The 17,810-nt window shown below is 35.7% G+C and overlaps 1 protein-coding gene across 50 annotated transcripts in view; it reads right to left on the bottom strand.

The window, feature by feature from the left end:
- Nucleotides 1–1,827: 1,827 nt before the first annotated feature.
- SLC39A12 (solute carrier family 39 member 12) overlaps nucleotides 1,828–17,810 on the bottom strand; it is a 53,909-nt gene continuing 37,926 nt past the window's right edge. For 19 of the 50 annotated variants that reach the window (XM_086859285.1, XM_086859388.1, XM_086859515.1 and 16 more), the window contains 6 exons: nucleotides 16,672–16,824; nucleotides 15,385–15,495; nucleotides 13,061–13,124; nucleotides 9,270–9,428; nucleotides 7,633–7,820; nucleotides 1,828–3,317 (listed from right to left, as the gene is read on the bottom strand). In XM_086859285.1, the coding sequence (XP_086715411.1) occupies nucleotides 3,189–3,317; nucleotides 7,633–7,820; nucleotides 9,270–9,428; nucleotides 13,061–13,124; nucleotides 15,385–15,495; nucleotides 16,672–16,824 (804 nt within the window). In that variant the 3' untranslated portion in view covers nucleotides 1,828–3,188. Of the gene's footprint in view, nucleotides 3,318–3,992; nucleotides 4,377–7,632; nucleotides 7,821–9,269; nucleotides 9,429–13,060; nucleotides 13,125–15,384; nucleotides 15,496–16,671; nucleotides 16,825–17,810 lie in introns of those variants that run through there. The other 31 variants (XM_086859331.1, XM_086859434.1, XM_086859546.1 and 28 more) reach the window with 4 other exon arrangements.

The raw sequence follows: 17,810 nt of genomic DNA, 5'->3' as shown, positions 1-17,810 counted from the left end.
TGTAAAACCTCACCAAGTAATCTCTCCATCAAGCACATAACATCTGTTTGAGTAATTGCATACCCCTTACAGAGAAACCTAGACCTGATTTAAGGGATGCAAATGATGAAGTTCTGCAGTCCTTACTCAGGATTTGACTTAATGAAAACATTGGCATATTATGCTCTCTATCTGTTAGGTTTGAAGCAACAGAAAGATGTACTGGCTTTAAAAACAGGTCTGCTTCAAATCCCTATGAACAAACTCTACAGATTTAAAACGAACTCAATGAGAAAGCATCATAAGAACACTTGTGCAGAGTTTTCTCTTTTGTAAGGACACAAAAACATATTCTATTATTTTTCTTGGAATTTTTAGAGAACATTGACTAAACAATATTTGACAGGTGAATCTCTTTGGTGTAAAACTTGTTTAGTTTTCTGTTTCAATGGCCTATGGGAACAGTTTCCAGCCCTCTGTAAGGCTAGAGGTCTTGATTTACATGTGGTAATACTTAACCTTCAGTATCTTTTTTAAGACACTAATGTAAAGAGATTTACAGCAGAAACACTAACCTTAAGTAGTGAGATAAGTTCTCTCTAAGTGCCACAAGAATTCAAACTTTCATATGCTGATGAGACTTCAGGTGTTCGGGTTTGACACCAGGGCAAAATGGTCATAGAACTACTCACTTACTGACAAACACCACAGAAGTCAAAGAGCTCTGTGGAAGAAATAAAGATTAACTGGCTTTCTGATCAACATATCTGTGCCTGTGGTGGAAGCTGTGTAAACACATTTGGTTGTTAAATGTGATCAAGATGCTTGATAAGCATATATAGCCAAAAGACAGCATTTTCTTGATAGATGTGGATACAATATGTTCACAGAACATATCTGGATGAGAACCTATGCTCATATGCAACTTTAAAGTGTACACTGCCAGAAATTACTTGCCCTCTTTCAGACACATTAATAAATGTAGACAAATATTTCAGAATACAATAACATTACCAAAACATGATCGTATTGATAATCTTGTTTTCCATGGAAGCAAACATTAGGCATACATAAGCATTCAAACTACGTTAACTCTTCTCTGAAATAATGAATGTTTCCAATATTCATTTGTACCATCTGATACAAGAATAGATTTTGCTTACGTCCAGTGATGCTCTGCTATTGCTTGAATTGACTGTCACAGCTGAAGGTCATAAAGTGACTCGGTGCCAATACAAACAGATGAAATACCGAGAAACAACTTTTAAAAAATATTAGCTTAATAAAATCAAGGACAAGATTTGAGAACAGAAGCATTAGACATGGCTTCTCAACTCACTTTTCAAAGTTACATCAACATAAAAAGCTGTAGTATTTGCACACCTAAAAAAAAGAAGGTAGGATTGTACTTTGGGCCTTAAAAGGAGCTCAGTTCACTCCACTGTCAGAGACTTCCTGTGTTACCTTGGATAAACTGGGTAGGACAAGGTTTCTGAAGGTATGTACATGTCTAAGTTTGTCTAGATTTGCATTGGGGCATTTGCTACAGATTCTCATAACTGTCAGGCACTGAAAATGATTGCATATCTACTTTTAAAATTATCTCTAAGTTTGTTTTTTTTTCCCTGAGGGTTAGACTGGTTGACTAAGGGCTCACAAGCCCATGAGTGTGGGCTATCATAAACAGTGATACACTGTTTCACTTTGCATTTTGGTTAGAATGGTGCCCATGAAGCTTTTGAGAACTAAGAGGTCTGACAGTCTGCTGTAGGAGAGTAGACTCTGTTCCCCTCTGTAATATGAGAATAATTGTACCTTCACTAGGAGCTATTAAATAAACACAGAACACATTGTGAGACAGTCATGTTGTGTCATAATGTAGAGATATTTCAAGACAGAGTTTAGACAAAGAAAACTTTCAGTTGCTTCATAAAGAATATGTCTGTTCTGTAACTTGCTCTCCCTATTTCCACAGATCATCAGAGGAGAAAGAAAGAACATAGATTAGTTCTCATACAAAAGTATAAATAAGTTAGGGGAGAAGTCCTTACACCAGAAATTGAAATCATGTAAAGAGCTGAAATCACACAGCTGAGTGTTGCTTAATACCTCCCGGAAGCTGCTCAGCACATCAGAATCAGGCTAGAATTTGTATATTTGTTTCAGATCCGGTTCTTCAAAACTAGATTAAATGAATCATCTCAACTTAGGCAGAATTACCTTGACATCAAGAGGACTAATTACACAAAAATCACTCAGGATGGGAGGAGTTGCCATGAGGCTAAATGCACTCTAGACAATTGAAAAGGCTCTTTCCACAATACACATCACATATCTATGATTAAGTTAATTGCTGACAGGAAGGCAAGTGTTTATTGAATATGATGTCTCAGAAGCAACATTTGGCTCAAGAAATCCCTTCATTTGTGGAGCCTGAGAGGGATATCAGGGAAAAGAAATTTAAACATATTTTTTATAATCCTTCATAAGCAGTTGCTCATCTCACCAGAGGTGAGATAATGCAAAAGGTGGTTAGTCCAGTGCTTGACTGTCACAGGTTCCATCACACATATGAGAAACTGTATTATAGTCAGAAAAGAATATTCCCAAATTTCTGTAGCATAAACTTCAACATTTACACTTGTCATTTTTTTCCTGCCACAGTGGACCAGTAAAATGAAACTGATGAGAATCTTTATGTTGACAAAGTAGAAAGTGCTGACTTCATAAAATTGCTTTATGCCATTTAGCAGTTAAGCTTTGCTACTCTTTTTAGATTTAAAGAAATAATTCTTTGTACTAAAAGGCAAAAAACCATTCTGTATTCAAATTATTCAGCTATGGTTAGTCCACTTTAATTATTGCATATAAAAGTGTTTTATTCTTTTCTTCAATCAGACTGGCAGAGATCACTTATAGCATTCAACTAGAACAGTCTCAATAAAAACTAATTAAAAGCTCCTGTGAGTTTGAGCATGGGATCTGGTAAACTCAGTAACAAATAAAACATAATTCTAAACATTCATGTTTACAAAAAAAAATAATTACAAAAATCTGAACAATAAGTTAATAAAGTAAAATAGTTATCTACTGTTCAGATATAAAATCCCAGCAACTTAATTTACATATCACTATGGCAGACATGACAAATTGTGAATAATGCTCTATCCACTGTCATAAGTGGTACTTCGAGATTTCCAACAGAAAACTTATATTTTGATTTTCTGTTCAAATACAGCCAAAAGTAAGAGGCAAAGCCAGCCTAATAGTAATCCAAGGTTCTGTAAGAGAAACATCAACCAGGGTCGCCGTGTCTGAATATGAGTCATTTCAGGAAGCTAAAAAAAGAATAAGACAGCAGAATGAGAGCCAGATACATTCATCTGTGGGAAAAAAAAAGTTATGGGAAAACAAGGCAAACTTCATTTAAAAAAAACAACTTTCAAAATGCTGAGCTTCTGACTATACTATTAATGTGTAGTATTTTCTGTACATTTTGACAAAGCTAATCTTGATGACAAAATATTTAAATTAATCAAATTTTACCCACTTCGGTTCTTTTACTAGCACTGCCAAGAATTATAAACAAGATTCTGAAATTTGTTAACTTCTCAATATTTTGTAGTAATTTTATACAGCTGTCTGCAAGGAAATGCTTTTTTAGTAAAATTAGTGATTTCCTTTTGTGGGAATGAACTAGCTGGAGTATTTTTTGCTTCAGTACTATATATAGGGTCAATCATGCTTTTTCTGAAATAACTGGCAACATTCCTATTTACTTGGGCTTTAGTAAATGTACAAGTAGAAAATGGGACTTTTAAAATATGCTTGAAAAAATCATGTTTAGTATTTTTCTCTATGAGTTTTAAATCATGTAATGGAACAACACTTGTTTATAACCATAATAAAGGCTACTTGTACTGACCTTTCACTCTACACAGTGTATTTTATCAAAGGTTTAAACTAAATGTGTGTCTAAACAGACCTTGCAAAAATGATGCCTCAGGCTCAAATTCTCTTAATATTTCTGTTTTATTCAGGGGAAACACTGATGACTGCTAATACTGTCAAATCAACTCTCAAAATAAATAGGGAGCAGTAGTCTGGTGCTGACCTCTGGTTTTGGTTGTGTATTTTTTTCTGTGCTTGAATAAAAACTACTGAGTTCCTGTGCACTTTGGAGGCTCTTCACAGTAGCTGTAACAGCAGCAGCCACTGGGAGACAGTGGAGTGGTGCTGAGCAAGGAGGTTAACAGGAGTGTTTGCTATGCTTCTCCTTCCCTCTGTCAGAGGGGGGGGTCTCTGGGGCTGCTTCTTCTGCATTCTTCTTTCTCTGAAAGTTGGCATGGGCCCAAAACAAAACTGTGCTGAAAAATCTGCCTCCACTTTAGTTTTGCCTGAAAATAACAGGAAAACCCAAATGCCTTGGATCTTCATTACAACCAGGCAGTGATTTAAATTGCAGTACAGAAACTTATGTAGTTATATTTGCTCAGTGTTTAAAGATAATCAGAAACTTTTAACCTAAAGCAAGTGTAAACACCTCAGAGTTCTGGTGTAAATCAAAATCTGAACTGACAGTTTTAAGTACTCAGAGCACACAGAATTTTTCATGGATATGAGTAAAAAACTGTTAATAAAGACCTAGCCTGAATCCAGGGTTCCTGTCTAGATGTTTAGTCTTTCTTATTTATCCTTATAATCAGTCTATTTTTTCCTCTTCCCCAGTGTCTGAGTGAAAAGTTCTCCAAACAGGAAAAAAATCCCATTGCAAAATTGAATTTTCATTTCTGTCGGTGACAATTTATTTATTGCTCTCACTGACAATTTAGGAGTGACACACATGCACAGGAGGTTCCTACGATAATTTTCAAAAGGAATTCTTAGCAAGTAGTACCCTTTCCATGTCCAATGCTGATGTCTGTTCCCTCCATCTAACCTATGTGCATGTAATCAACACACAAACCATTTCTGTTGCCATACCTAGTGTGATATCTTTGCTTATCTGTTAAAATAAAATGGCTGCTGTCACAATATCAGCTATAGTTACTCAACTCTCTCTGAACAAAAAAGTGTGTGGTATAGCAGAGAGAATCTTGTTGTTTAAGAAGCATAATCCTATTCAACTGGCAGATGCAAACCACTTCAAAATTAAGGGAACATAGCACCACATCTAAGCTGTTGGAAGCTCACACTTGCTAATGCTTCAAATCTGTCAGAGGCAAAAGAGGTACTGCTAATCAAGGGTCTGCTCTGTTCCACTCCAGCTCATGTTATCATTAGTGCACAAAAGAAAAGAAGAATTAGGAAGCAGCCTGCTGAAAGAAGGCATGACAGGCTCAGGCATGTATTGGCTAAAAAAGAGTTCTTACCAAGCTGGACACTGATGGCATGGCTGCTGCACTGCAACAGTCCAGTAAATCACTTTAAAACCTACTCCCTTATCTTCAAAATTGAAAACAATTTTTAAATTATTCACAGTAAACTTCTGTTTTGCATAATTTCTTGGTGAAACATGATGGATATAAGTGATTTTATCTTTTGTCCCTTATTCAGTTTCTGAAATCATTAGTCTCTACCCAGCTTGCTAATGGAGTTATAATGCCATTTGTAGAAATGAAAAACCTTTAATTAACCACAGAAGTAGATTTGTGCTACTTTGTCTGTGGTGGCAGTCTCACAGTGCTGTTCTGTCAACAAACCTCCATTCACACCCCTCAATGTTCCTAAGTGCAGAAACCAGTGAGGATGTTCAGTTTTAACTGCTATTCTGACAAGCACACGAATATGTGAAAGCCCATAAAGCAAGTACTGAAAATTACAGTCAAACTTTGTGTACTATCAGAAGTTTGTACACCATTGGCAGGAGCACTGGTAATTGCTGTTTGTAGATGAGAGTGCAGCAGAAAGTAGAACCTAGTTCTGTGCAGAAAGTAGAAAAATACATAAAGAATGGCTCATTTTCTCTTGAGATGTACTATGCAAACATACAAAACTTTTCAGATCTATAGATGGCTGCAATGCTGAATATTTATTTTTTTTTAAATAAAATAATCCCTGTGATGTTTGACACTGGCAGGTGAGCCACCCAATGGCAGTTCTTTTGACAAAATGCAGAGAAAAGCTGCTTAGTCTTATTAATAAAAGGGATTGAGAGAAATAGGCTTCTCCCCCATCTTTCCCTTCTTTCTTCCCTTCCCATCAAGACCAAGATTATGATGACAAGCTGAGAACAAGGGAAAACATGTCCCTGTCTCTGCCTGGAACTATATTTCCTCTTGGGATTTACAGCTGGCACATGGCTTTGAAGACTCAGGGAAAAACTTGGTATTGTTCTAGAAGCTTGTGGATCCCTGATGGATGCCGATCCTACACTGGAGGAAAAATATGTGTACATCATTCCTTGCCCCATTAGTAAATCCATGCCTACACAGCTGGTAGGCAGCCTCACTTCCAAATTTCCCTGTCAGAACAAGCTGCAACTTGTTACACAGTGTTCTTGTCTGTTATTTACTACCTCAGTCAGGACTGTTGACACATCCACAATCCTTTGGCAATTCCATCTTGAACTCTTAGGTGAATTTTATGTTCATTTTACTTTACTTACAATAGCAAAAATAGACTAAAATACTAAGGAGGCCTAAGATGAATTACTGTAAGTAGAATTTTAAATAGGTTATAATACTGGAATGGCATATCAGGTATAAAGTATGATGCCTGAACCTGGTAAAGGGTATCTCAGGCATGACGTGGTAACAAACACAAGGGAGAGATAGACAGCAGTGGGAAAAAACAAAGTAATAATTTATGAAGATACTTTTTTTCCTCCCCCTTGATCTACTCACTCAAAACATTCCATCTTTGTGGAGGAGCTTGCAAGAAACCCTACATCAACACACAATGGTTAAAGAGCCAAGTGACAAAGCTGGGCAGGCATTTAAGTTCTGCATGTGTAACAGTAATCCATCTCTTCAATAAATTATGTGGCCTGAGGCATCTGCATGAGCTATGATTGCTCCACATTTTTGCTCAGTCCTTAGACCTTCCTCCTACCTCCTATCTTCACACCTTATTTTTCTATAGGCAGATCATTGCAATTTTACTGGGAGTATGAAAAATATTGGGCAGCTATTAAAAAGTTGAGGTAATCTGAAGGTTTTTTTAATGCTTAAGAGGTAATTGAAACCTCTCTAGGACAGAATAGAAATGTTCAGGATAAGCACCTTACATTTTAGTTCTGAAACAGAAAATTTGCATTGAAAGAATGGGTGAAAAATATATGAAGAAAAGGGCAGAAAAAGAAAAAAATAACCAGTTTTTTCAAGATCATAAAATCCCCTGAAGGTTCAAATATATATTTTACTAAATAACTAAAATAACTAAAAATACATTGTTTAGAAATCTTTAAACTATTTTTAAAAAAATACTCTAGAAGTTCATTATTCTTTTCTCTTATTTTAGTCTCTTAATGGTTGTTATTTCCCCTTTTCATTATAATGACACCTAGCATGAAAGTGACACAGAAGGAAAACAGATTGCTTTTCTAAGCACTGCTCTTTTTCTCTCCAAGTTCATCCCCCTGCACTTTTCTGACACTTATCGATGATGTGGCTATGCTATAAGGAAAACATAAAAATAGACTGAAGTTCTCACCATTTCTGCTAAAGATAAATACAAGAACATTCCAGCTGTAATAGTAAAAATCCAGTTTTGAATGGATGGGTCAGTTGATAGAGAAAGGCCAATATAAAGTCCTAAGAATGCTGTTAGTGCACTTATAAAATTCATCAAAATTGCAGTCTTCGTGGGGAGCCCTGTACTCAGCAGCACAGCAAAATCTCCTGCATAGAGACAAAGAACATTTATTATTTAGCTGATAAATGTATTTTAAGACTCTTGATAATAAAATATGATGGAAAATAATTTAGATAGGTACAAAATTAGTGACTGATGGAGGGCTGCCTTTAGAAATCTGTAGAATTAGTTATAAACTTGTCCTGTGTGAAAGAAAAATCTCAAAACAACAAAAAAAGTCATACTGACTTGTACTTGTTTAGCTATTCCTAAAGATAGCATACAGTATTGAGAAGTGGCTTTCTGTTAGTTCTCTATGTTCCGTGACATTTCCAACTTGGATTCATGCAAAAGTAAAGTCACATGCTTTCCCAGAGCTTCTAAATATTTCTCTACTGGGCACTTGCCAGTTCAAATCATGTGGGTATATAGTGCTGCGTGGTCTCTGAGTGTGCTACAGGTGTTGCCAGTCAGAGTGATCTATGCCAGTCTGATCCCAGTTTGAGTTTAACCCCACTGATTTCAGTTCTAGTCAACTGGAGTAAGTTGTACATCAGAATCTGTCCTGATGGGATTTTTCTTCTAAAATGAAAGATTTTGTAACAGGCCACAACTAGAAGACTTAAAAAATTTTACTCCATGACTGTAAAGATGTCATTTTGACACTGGGGCACTACTGCCCCAGAATTAGGAAGGTGTCTTTGGAGCTAACTGTCAAGTATTTCTATTTGCTTTGCTATGCAAACAAGAGTTACCAGTTTTACAGCAGTCCTCCATTCCATTTTGTTTGGAGGAATCTTCTATGTAGAACATGAAATGTTCAGTCATTTAATGATAGAAATGAGAACCTGCAGCTGTCATCACCACAATTTCAGGAGCAGCTTTAGCCATGATGGAAGTTTTGCTAGAAAATGTCAATCAGGGGCAATATACAAAAGAACAATACTCCTGTCCTGTCCAGTAAAATAGGTCATACACCTTTAATTACCTTACTGTTCTTGATTAGCAGAAGGAATGAGGGTAGCAAGAAGAATACTTGTTTAAATAGCTCTGCTGCACATTGAAAGTCTTGGATAGCCCATTGTGTCAGGCATGGCCATTATACACACATGGGTCTTGCTTACGGTTTTATTACTTTAGAAATATTTAATTCTATTCAATTATTTGATATATAATATATTAATAATTTTATAATTTATTTATTATTTTATTTTTATTTATTACTTTTTGTGTCAGTACACATAAGAATAACAGGTCACTCCTGACCTGATGTCATTTGCATCTGGAGAAAGTCAAACAGGAAGGCATCCTGTAATGAGTGCAGAAGCCTCCTCTGGTTTTTGTGAAGGGCAAAGAAAGTATCAGTCTCACACAGTAACATTGTAATGCATGATGTTTTAAGCAAGAATTCCCACAGATGTCATACAGGAAATAATTTTTTGGGAAACCTGGAAATGCAAAGTCAATCAGGAAAAATACACACATATATTTCTTACCCATTTCATGAGGAATTTCATGGCATAAAATAGCAATCGTCGTTGTCACACCTGTTTCTGTTGAGGATGAGAATGCTGCTCCTATTACCAAGCCATCAGCAAAATTGTGAAGACTGTCACCCACCAGAACCATTATTGCTAACAAGCTGATTTTTTTACCTCAAAAAAGAAGAAAATAAACCAAACAGATAAAAAGTCCAGTATTAACCCAAACAGATATTGCCAGTTTTCTTACGTTATAAATGATTTCAGTTTTTTGGTGACTTTGCATACAACATTACAAAAAGTCATATTGATCAGAGGGAAATAGTATTTATCTGAATTTCCCTTCTTATTACACTTCCTTCAATAAATTTGAAACAAAAAAAAGTAGGTTTCAGAACAATTCAAAATGAGATGCAAATACCAGGGAATAACTTCCTTATTCTTATTAGGTCAACTATTAGACAAAAAATTAAGTTTGAGTCCAGTCTCATGAAGCATCCTAAGGCTTTCTATTAATCTTTCTTTATTTGATAAAATTCACACAAGTTTTCCTAGTTGTTATTTGGAGTTCTTCCACCATTGCTTACAGAATTGCACAGCTATAGGGAAGATAAATATTTGGTCTCATGCAGATGATTGTTTTAATCCTGTAAAGCTTGCTGCTACTGAGGAATATTTGCAGGGTCTGGGGTTTTTTATGCAATTGTATTACAGTGAAAGATAGAAATCAAAGACAGCAAGCCTCAGAGTATCACTTATAGTACACAGTTACAGCATACTTATATCCAACATTTGTTCCAATCAATTAATGGCTGTTATGCTCATAGTACCCCTATATGGAGCAGCACTCAGGGGTGGAGATGGCAGTTTGTCTTTCCCATACTGTTCTGTGACCTTGTTTTAGTGTGGAACAGTGTACTGGGTGTTCATGGCATCACATCACCTGACATGAGTAGAAAGGTGCTACTAGTGATGCACATACTGAAGTTAAGCCAGGGAATTAGGGACAATCTCTCTGTCCAGCCTGTAAAAGACAGCTGGGTAGAATGCTGAACAGATTCACAGGGAGGCAGTTTATCTCTTCAAGAAGGAGCAAAACTCTGTATAGATTCAATGTCTACACTTAGCAATACATAATCGGCTGCCCCATCCTGTACTTTTTTTCATTAATTTTATCCAGTCTTACAGTCATGACTGCCTAATGTCTGTCAAGAAACTCAGCCAGCTTCCCTCTACACAGAATGGACAGAACACTTTGAAAAGGTTGTTTTCATGCCTGAAGGAGCAGAGTCATGATTTGGGCCTTAAATATGTACTTTTCTTACTTTTGGTGACCCCACATAGACATAATATGACAGACTAAGGAGAAAATGTGAAGCTGCACCGATCTGTCTGAATACAGTTATTTCCAGGTTTCACTCCAGTAATGTTTCTCAGAGATGACCATTTTACAGTGGTGGGGAGATATTTTTCTTACAGAACCTGGCTAGAACCGAAGTCTTCAGACTATTATGAAAAACACACAGAGCACATAAAAGCCTAACAACCATATTCAGAAAATCCTCCCTGGTTGTCTGGGTGCTCTGTGGGTTCAGAGAAATTGGCAGGCTTGTTAGATTTTACTGCCAGCTTACAGAGCTGGACGTGGATGTCCTGAGTTTGCACAGTTCTTTCTAAACACTATGGGCAGTTTATAATCAATAGTGCAGAGCATGAATTACGTAGAAATAATAGATTGCTGCATTACATTAAGTTTGTGATTTGTAATAAGCGCTGGCAAGGATGAAATCATGGCCTGCCCTGAGGTCTTATTAGTCTGTTTTGTTCAAGTATCTGATTACTGGAGAAGATATACCATGATTACTGGAATTCATTCCAGTGTGTTTTAGTATAACACAGGGATCACATTAACATTGTGGAGCAATTACAGATATAAGCTTTGTGAACTTACTTGACAGAAAGTTAAGAAGATGCATGTATAAACAAATCTGAATGTTTATCTTACTTTACTTTCAGCCTATTTTAAAGCAGCTTTGTTACTGGCAATTATCTCACTGCATTATATTCCAACACAAACTATTAACTTGTTAGCGTAACTATTTCTACAAATAAATAGTTACAGAAGTCTCTTCTTCTCCAACAATATTGCTTTCTTTTTTTCTTTGCTTAAATGGGGGACCAGAACTCATAGCAAATTCTATTCTATAATTTTCATGAAACTAATGGCTACAGGACCTCAACCATAAACTTTTTAAGTTTAGAATAAGCATTTAAAACAAACATTTATCTATAAATAGATCTTTTCCAATGTTTCCATGATTAACACAGAAAAAATATTTCTAGTCAATGTAAGGTGTCGCTAAGTGTAAAAAATATAAAATGCTACTGTGTGGTCCTCTCTGATATTGATAGAACAAATATGGATAAATGCAGAGAGAGCTTGTCAGACATCTTTTTCCTTAGAAAGTTTCTTACTTTCTCAGTTACTCCCTATCTATGGTGATTGACTCTTTGCAGTCCTACTTGACAGGCATTTACAGTGAAGCTTTACAGTTTTGGAGTTGCCAGGCTTCTCTTAGACTGCAGATTCCATTCAGTTTTGGGGAAGAAACACTTCTCTCAATATTAAGGTACTTAGGTTATGTTTATGCACTTAGCTATTTAAAAGAAATGTAATGAAACAAACTTTTGTAATTATGTATTCCCCCAAAAATGCCAAATAACCTCCTGCCCTTCACTACTAAGGTTTCATTTCTGGAGGTAAGACTGAGCTATGAGGAAAACTTAAACTAAACATAGATTACTGAGAAGCTATCCCAAATTTAGCTACTTGGAACACATAACATTGAGATCACTAGAAATTTGTTGGTGCTTAGCAGGTAATGGTGATTGAAGCAAATAGAAATATATAGAGATGAACTATATAGTCATGTTCAAACTGGATTGTGTACTACTGGAGAGGTGAAAGTGAAGAAATGAAAACCAGATTTCTAATGCTTCAGAAATAGAAATGAAGTCCACAAGAGCAGAAGAGAACATTAAGAACCTAGAAGAAGTTAATGACACAATTAAATAATGATTGACTGATGACTTGAGATCTGAGATCACAAAATAAGGGGGAGTTAATTACAGTAAATAAATTGATTTAAATTAAAATATTATTCCCTCAGTTGGATGACTGCAACTCTATTGAATTCACCAAGGTCACGAAGTACAGTTAAAGGCAAAATTTGGTTTAAGCTCTATTTTCATATTTTTACTAAGCAGCAAAAAACCAGAAGACAGGAGTTATCTGAAGTTCTCAGAAGAAAACAGATTACTCTAAAAGTGAGAGCCATCATGACTCTGTAATTCCATACCTGTGATTCATCTTTACTTGTTTAAAGAGTCTATTGCTTTACTGTGTAATAAGAGAAGGACAGAGAATTATATTAGCATAGAGAGCCTGCAAAAAAATCTTTCGCCACCTTCAGAAATAAAAGCCTGAGCTAAGTTTAAAATTATAAAAATATCTTTTGTATTATTTTTTGACTATATTCCTTTAAGCAAAGGCTTTAGCAAAATAGATTGCAACAGTGAGACAGCAAATACTAATGCAAGGACAGTGTAAGATTAATGAACTTCACAATTACAGGGTTGGCAGCTGAGAAGGTCTTTAAGCAGAGATTAAATTATGTAGCCAGGCACCATCAGATGTGGTGATGTAGCACACAGCAAACACACAGCAAAGCCAGCTGCACACATTCAATTACATCTTAGGTCTGAAGGATCTTCCTGTCTTGTCTAGTTTTTTTATTGATACTAACTTTTTTTGCTGATCACCTTGCTCTCTGGAGGAACTTCAGCAGGTTCAGAATCTTCTGAGCTTCTCTAGTTAAAAGCAAAGATAATGGATCAGTGTTAAGAATCTCTTTCAGCTGCTGCCATAAATACAGGTAAACATCAATTAAATTCAAGCTATTTGATTTAGATAGTCAATGGTTATTTGCACAGATATCATTACAATAATTTACTGGCCACTGACAGTGTGATTGGTACTGCAGAAACATATAAAATAGAAATCTCACTCACGCCAAGAGGGTTAAGCCTAATTCAGGTAATTCATAGGCATTGTTGCAGCCCAAGAAAACCACATTTCTGCTTGAATATACAAAAATCTGAGCCAAATGCAAGCCTAGAAGGGACATTATAATTAAAATTGCATGTTTTGATTTTGTCAAATAGATGGTTATATTTTCCTGGAGAATGTGTCCATAGGATATCCAGGGGAAAAAAAGTACAATCTTTTAGGGACTCGTGTTGTTCACAGTTTCTCTGTGAAAAGACAAAACTAAAAAAGATGATCATCGATAGGTTTCATCCCCTTTCAAAATATAGGGGGTTTTCTTTGGGGTGGTGCTGCCTCCAATGTCTTGTGTCTCAGCTTTTAGCAATGGCTTCATCTCAGCACCAGGCAGCACTGGCTGGGCATAGCAGCACTTAAGTACACTCCATGGTAAAATTTACCCTTGCTTCAACTGAAGAAAGAGACAGTGTCTTCTTCTTTATCCTAGAGAGATAAACTGATGGACCAGCACTAACATTTAATTAATAGATATTGCAACTGTTGGGAGATAAGGGAGAACATGAGTAAACTCTCACTTCCCTATCTCCTTGGGGCTTTGCTTTCTGATTGGAGAAATTAATAGAAATTCATGTGAGGGAGAGAGAAAAACAAAAGACTTGTTTACTTGAAACTAGAAAGACTGAATTTTAATTTCAGAGGGATTTTTCCCCAAAAAAGTGTCTTAAAACCTGTTATGGCAGCCAGTGGAGTCAACAGCAGCACAAGAGCTCTGTGTTAGGGACAGCAGCCACCACTCCAAAAGCTGTACCAGAGATGTGCACTGGCTACAAAATACAATTTGTTTATTGGTTGGTCATTGGTTGTGAGGAAGGACATGTGCTGTAGAAGCAGGAGAGAGAAGGAAAAAGAATTGTTTCTGCAGTTTCCCATATTCTACATTTTAAAGGAAAGATAAATGTCTCTAATTCCCATGATTGCAGCCAGTCATATGAATTCCAGTAATTGTTCCACTTCTCCTATAATATTTATTCACATGCCACTTCTTTGAACTGTGAGTCAAAACTGCAAGACTAATTACTAATCTGAAGGATTTATAAGTTTTTCTTAGTCAACCAGTGTTTGTCTTAGTATTACTCACAGGGTTCTGAAAAATTGGCTGCTTTTGTACAAACCAGCTCAGCCAGGCTCATTCTATATAGATAATGTGATCTATATAGAACTTTAGGGGGATCTTGCATCTGAGGGAATGACATGTTCATTCATTATTGTAAACCAGAAATTTTGAAGTGTCTCACAAAATCGTGAACATACATCATTCCTCTGTTTGATCTGGATTTTATTGAGAGTTTTCCAAGAGTGTTTTAGAGATTAATGGTGACTTGTGAGTCACTTTTTCTTGGCCATCACAACTACATTTGTAAAATGGAGTTCACCTATGCATCAAGAAACTGGATATAAACTGAAGCAATTTGTTGAAAGAAAGAGAAAACAGGGTAAAATTAATGACTCAATTTAATTTGCAAAGATTTATCTGTCTGGGTACTATGCACAGACAGGTAGATATAGGTAAGCACCATTCCCAGATATCCAAAGTGTTTACATTACTCTTCAAATCTGTAGAAAAATGTTGAAGAACAGTCCAGGATTTGATCTGTTCACTAATTATGCACTTAACTCTCATTGCAGGAAATTATACAAAATTCTGAAGTTTTTCCTAAGGGAGAGTCTGTCTTTACATATGATCATTATTTAAAAAGAAAGAGGGAAAATCTTCAAGAATTTTATCAACAAAAATGTATAACAATACAGGAAGTGTATTGTTATATCAATCTGATACACAATTAAGAAAAGTTATTGTAAAATATCTGGTTTTGATATCTCTGGGAAAGCTCATTATAAACTTCAAAATCTAGAGATTCTTGACAATCATGTCAAGTAATAAGCAATAAATCAATAAAGACTGAAAAATAATACTGATTTATTACATTAATTTTGTTCATTTCTTTTGAGGAACAGAGAAAGAAGAATATAAATTTAGGGAAGTATGTCATATTGGTAACCTACCAACTGTATGGTTGAAGTAGATTTGCCTCTGCCTGAATGTTCATTTAATTCAGACTCCACTGGAAGATCATGGGAATGTCCCCAGTGCCCATTAACTAAAGAAAGGCCCTGCTGAATGAAGATGCTTTGCAATTAGTTCTGAAACTCAATGAACACAGGTGCAGCATTTCTGTCTTTTGTGAAAATTTAGCATTTTTAAGAATTATTTTTTTCCAAACAGAATCTATTGAAAAAGAGCACTGGTTGGCATTGACATTTCCTAATGCTTATGTTGTTAAAAATCCTGAAAAGTGAATCAGATAAATCAGTGACAACCACAATGGCTTGATAAAACTTAATTAATTTTAAAAATTAAATTGAAATTAACCTGAGATAGATATAAAAATTAACTCTGAGGATTCATCTAGTCCTCAGTAGAAAAACTTTAAAAATTTGTGGGATGATAAAATTCTTCTCTCAAACAAGTAACAAAAATGACTTCTTTTTACCAAACAAATAAAATGTCACTGTCATCAAAATACTCTTGTTCTATTAATCTCACATTCTATTCTTATGGCTGACTCAAAGGTAGTGGGAATAGGGAGTCATTGCTCTGTATCTAAATGAGGCCAATCTTCACACACTCTGTAGAACAGAACAAGCAAAGTTTTAGCCTTCTTAAGTGACATTAGGATTGTCTCTCATGCTGAGAAACTTAATGAGCCGTCACATTTTGTGCTACATTCTATCCTTGTGCATAATCATATTTTCAGGCTCTGGCCATACTGAAATAAAGTAATAGAATTACTGTAAGATTGGGTCCTACTGACTGCAATACACATATTAGATTTTCACATCACTGGCATAAGGATCAAAAACAATTTGGAAATTTTAAGATCTCATTCTTGAAAATATCTGATGCTTGCATTTATCTTCCTATTGCATCTTTCTCCTTTTCAAACAAAGCCTAGAGCAAACAACTGTCACTGCTATTTCATATGGATACACACTTTTCACCTGCTCCAGTGTGAGTTAAGAATGCAGGCTTATGGAACACGATTAATTAACTGTTCCCTTTCTGGAATTATAAATTTATGGAACACACTCATGAAGCAAGCACAATCCACAGAGCAAAGCAAAATAGAAACTGAAGGTCAATCTAGTAGGAGCACTTTGGAAAGCAATTATCAATGCTTCATTTAACTCACAGAAATGATAATTAATTTCCACAATCATTTTAACATTCTGTGCATTGCAAAATCTCAAAATACAAGAGTTTCTTAAAGGGTGAATTTTACAAAGCTTTACCTGGTCACGAGGTGTTACCAAAAGAAAGAAACACTTTTCTATCAGAAAAAATCCATGAATTCCTCCAATTATTCCTAAAAGTTTCCAAATATATTCTTTTCCCTCATAGAAATGTTCTACGTCTTGTGTTTCATGTTTATGCAAACCAAGAGTCTAAAATAAAAGAGATAAAGTTAAAAAAATTAAAATGGCAATGTTTTAATTTTTGCTAAGGCAAGTCATAATGTGTTAATTCATTTTATTCTCAGAATTTTATTTTCCCAGTTCTTTCAAGGTTAAGAAAATTTTGTTTTTCTTAAAATTTTGAAATAATCAGCTGAATAATAGAGGATGAAATGTCATTAAGGAGCACAGCTACACTTCTTCATGTCTCAGTGGGGAAAGTGACAATATTTTTAGGGACAGTTTTATGAAATCTCCCTTTATATACATGAGATATATTTTGTTTGCAATATATTGATGTTAAAATTCTATACAAATTACCTGCATTGTTTTAATATGCAAGCTTCATATTGAAAATAGATAAGAAACTACTGGAGAGGGTCCAGCAGAGGCCACGAAAATATTTAGAGGACTGGAGCATCTCTCTTATGAGGAGAGTCTGCTGGAACTGTGCCTGTTCAGTCTAGAGAAGAGAAGTCTGAGCGGGGATCTCATTAATGCATACAAATATCTCAAAGATGGGTGCCAAGAGGGTGGTGTAAGACTCTTTTCACTGGTGCCCAGCAACAGGATGAGGAGCAATGGCCATAAACTAAAACACAAGACGTTCCAACCCAACATGACGTAGAACTTCTTTACAATGAGGGTGGCAAAGCACTGGCACGGGAGGTTGTGCATTCTCCCTCTCTGGAGACATTCAAAAGCACCTTGATGTATTCCTTTGTAACCTGCTCTAGGTTATCCTGCCTTGGCAGTGGGTTGTACCACATGATCTCCAGACATCCCTTCCAACTCTAACTATTCTGTAATTCTGTAACTCTGTGATTCTGTGAAAATAATGCATACATTAATTAATACATAATTAATGCAAAAATGCATTTCTGTTGGTGGGTATGCTTCCTTCTTTCCCCTAGTGTTACAGCACAGCAGCCCTCTTTTGCTCTGAAAGTGAGGGCTATAAAGGCTACTGGATATAT

Source organism: Cyanistes caeruleus, chromosome 1 (genome assembly GCF_971803275.1).
Source record: "Cyanistes caeruleus chromosome 1, bCyaCae1.hap1.1, whole genome shotgun sequence".
Classification (NCBI taxonomy): Eukaryota; Metazoa; Chordata; class Aves; order Passeriformes; family Paridae; genus Cyanistes; species Cyanistes caeruleus.
The sequence above is the reverse complement of the archived record's forward strand: the minus strand, read 5'-3'. Positions and strand labels throughout refer to the sequence as shown.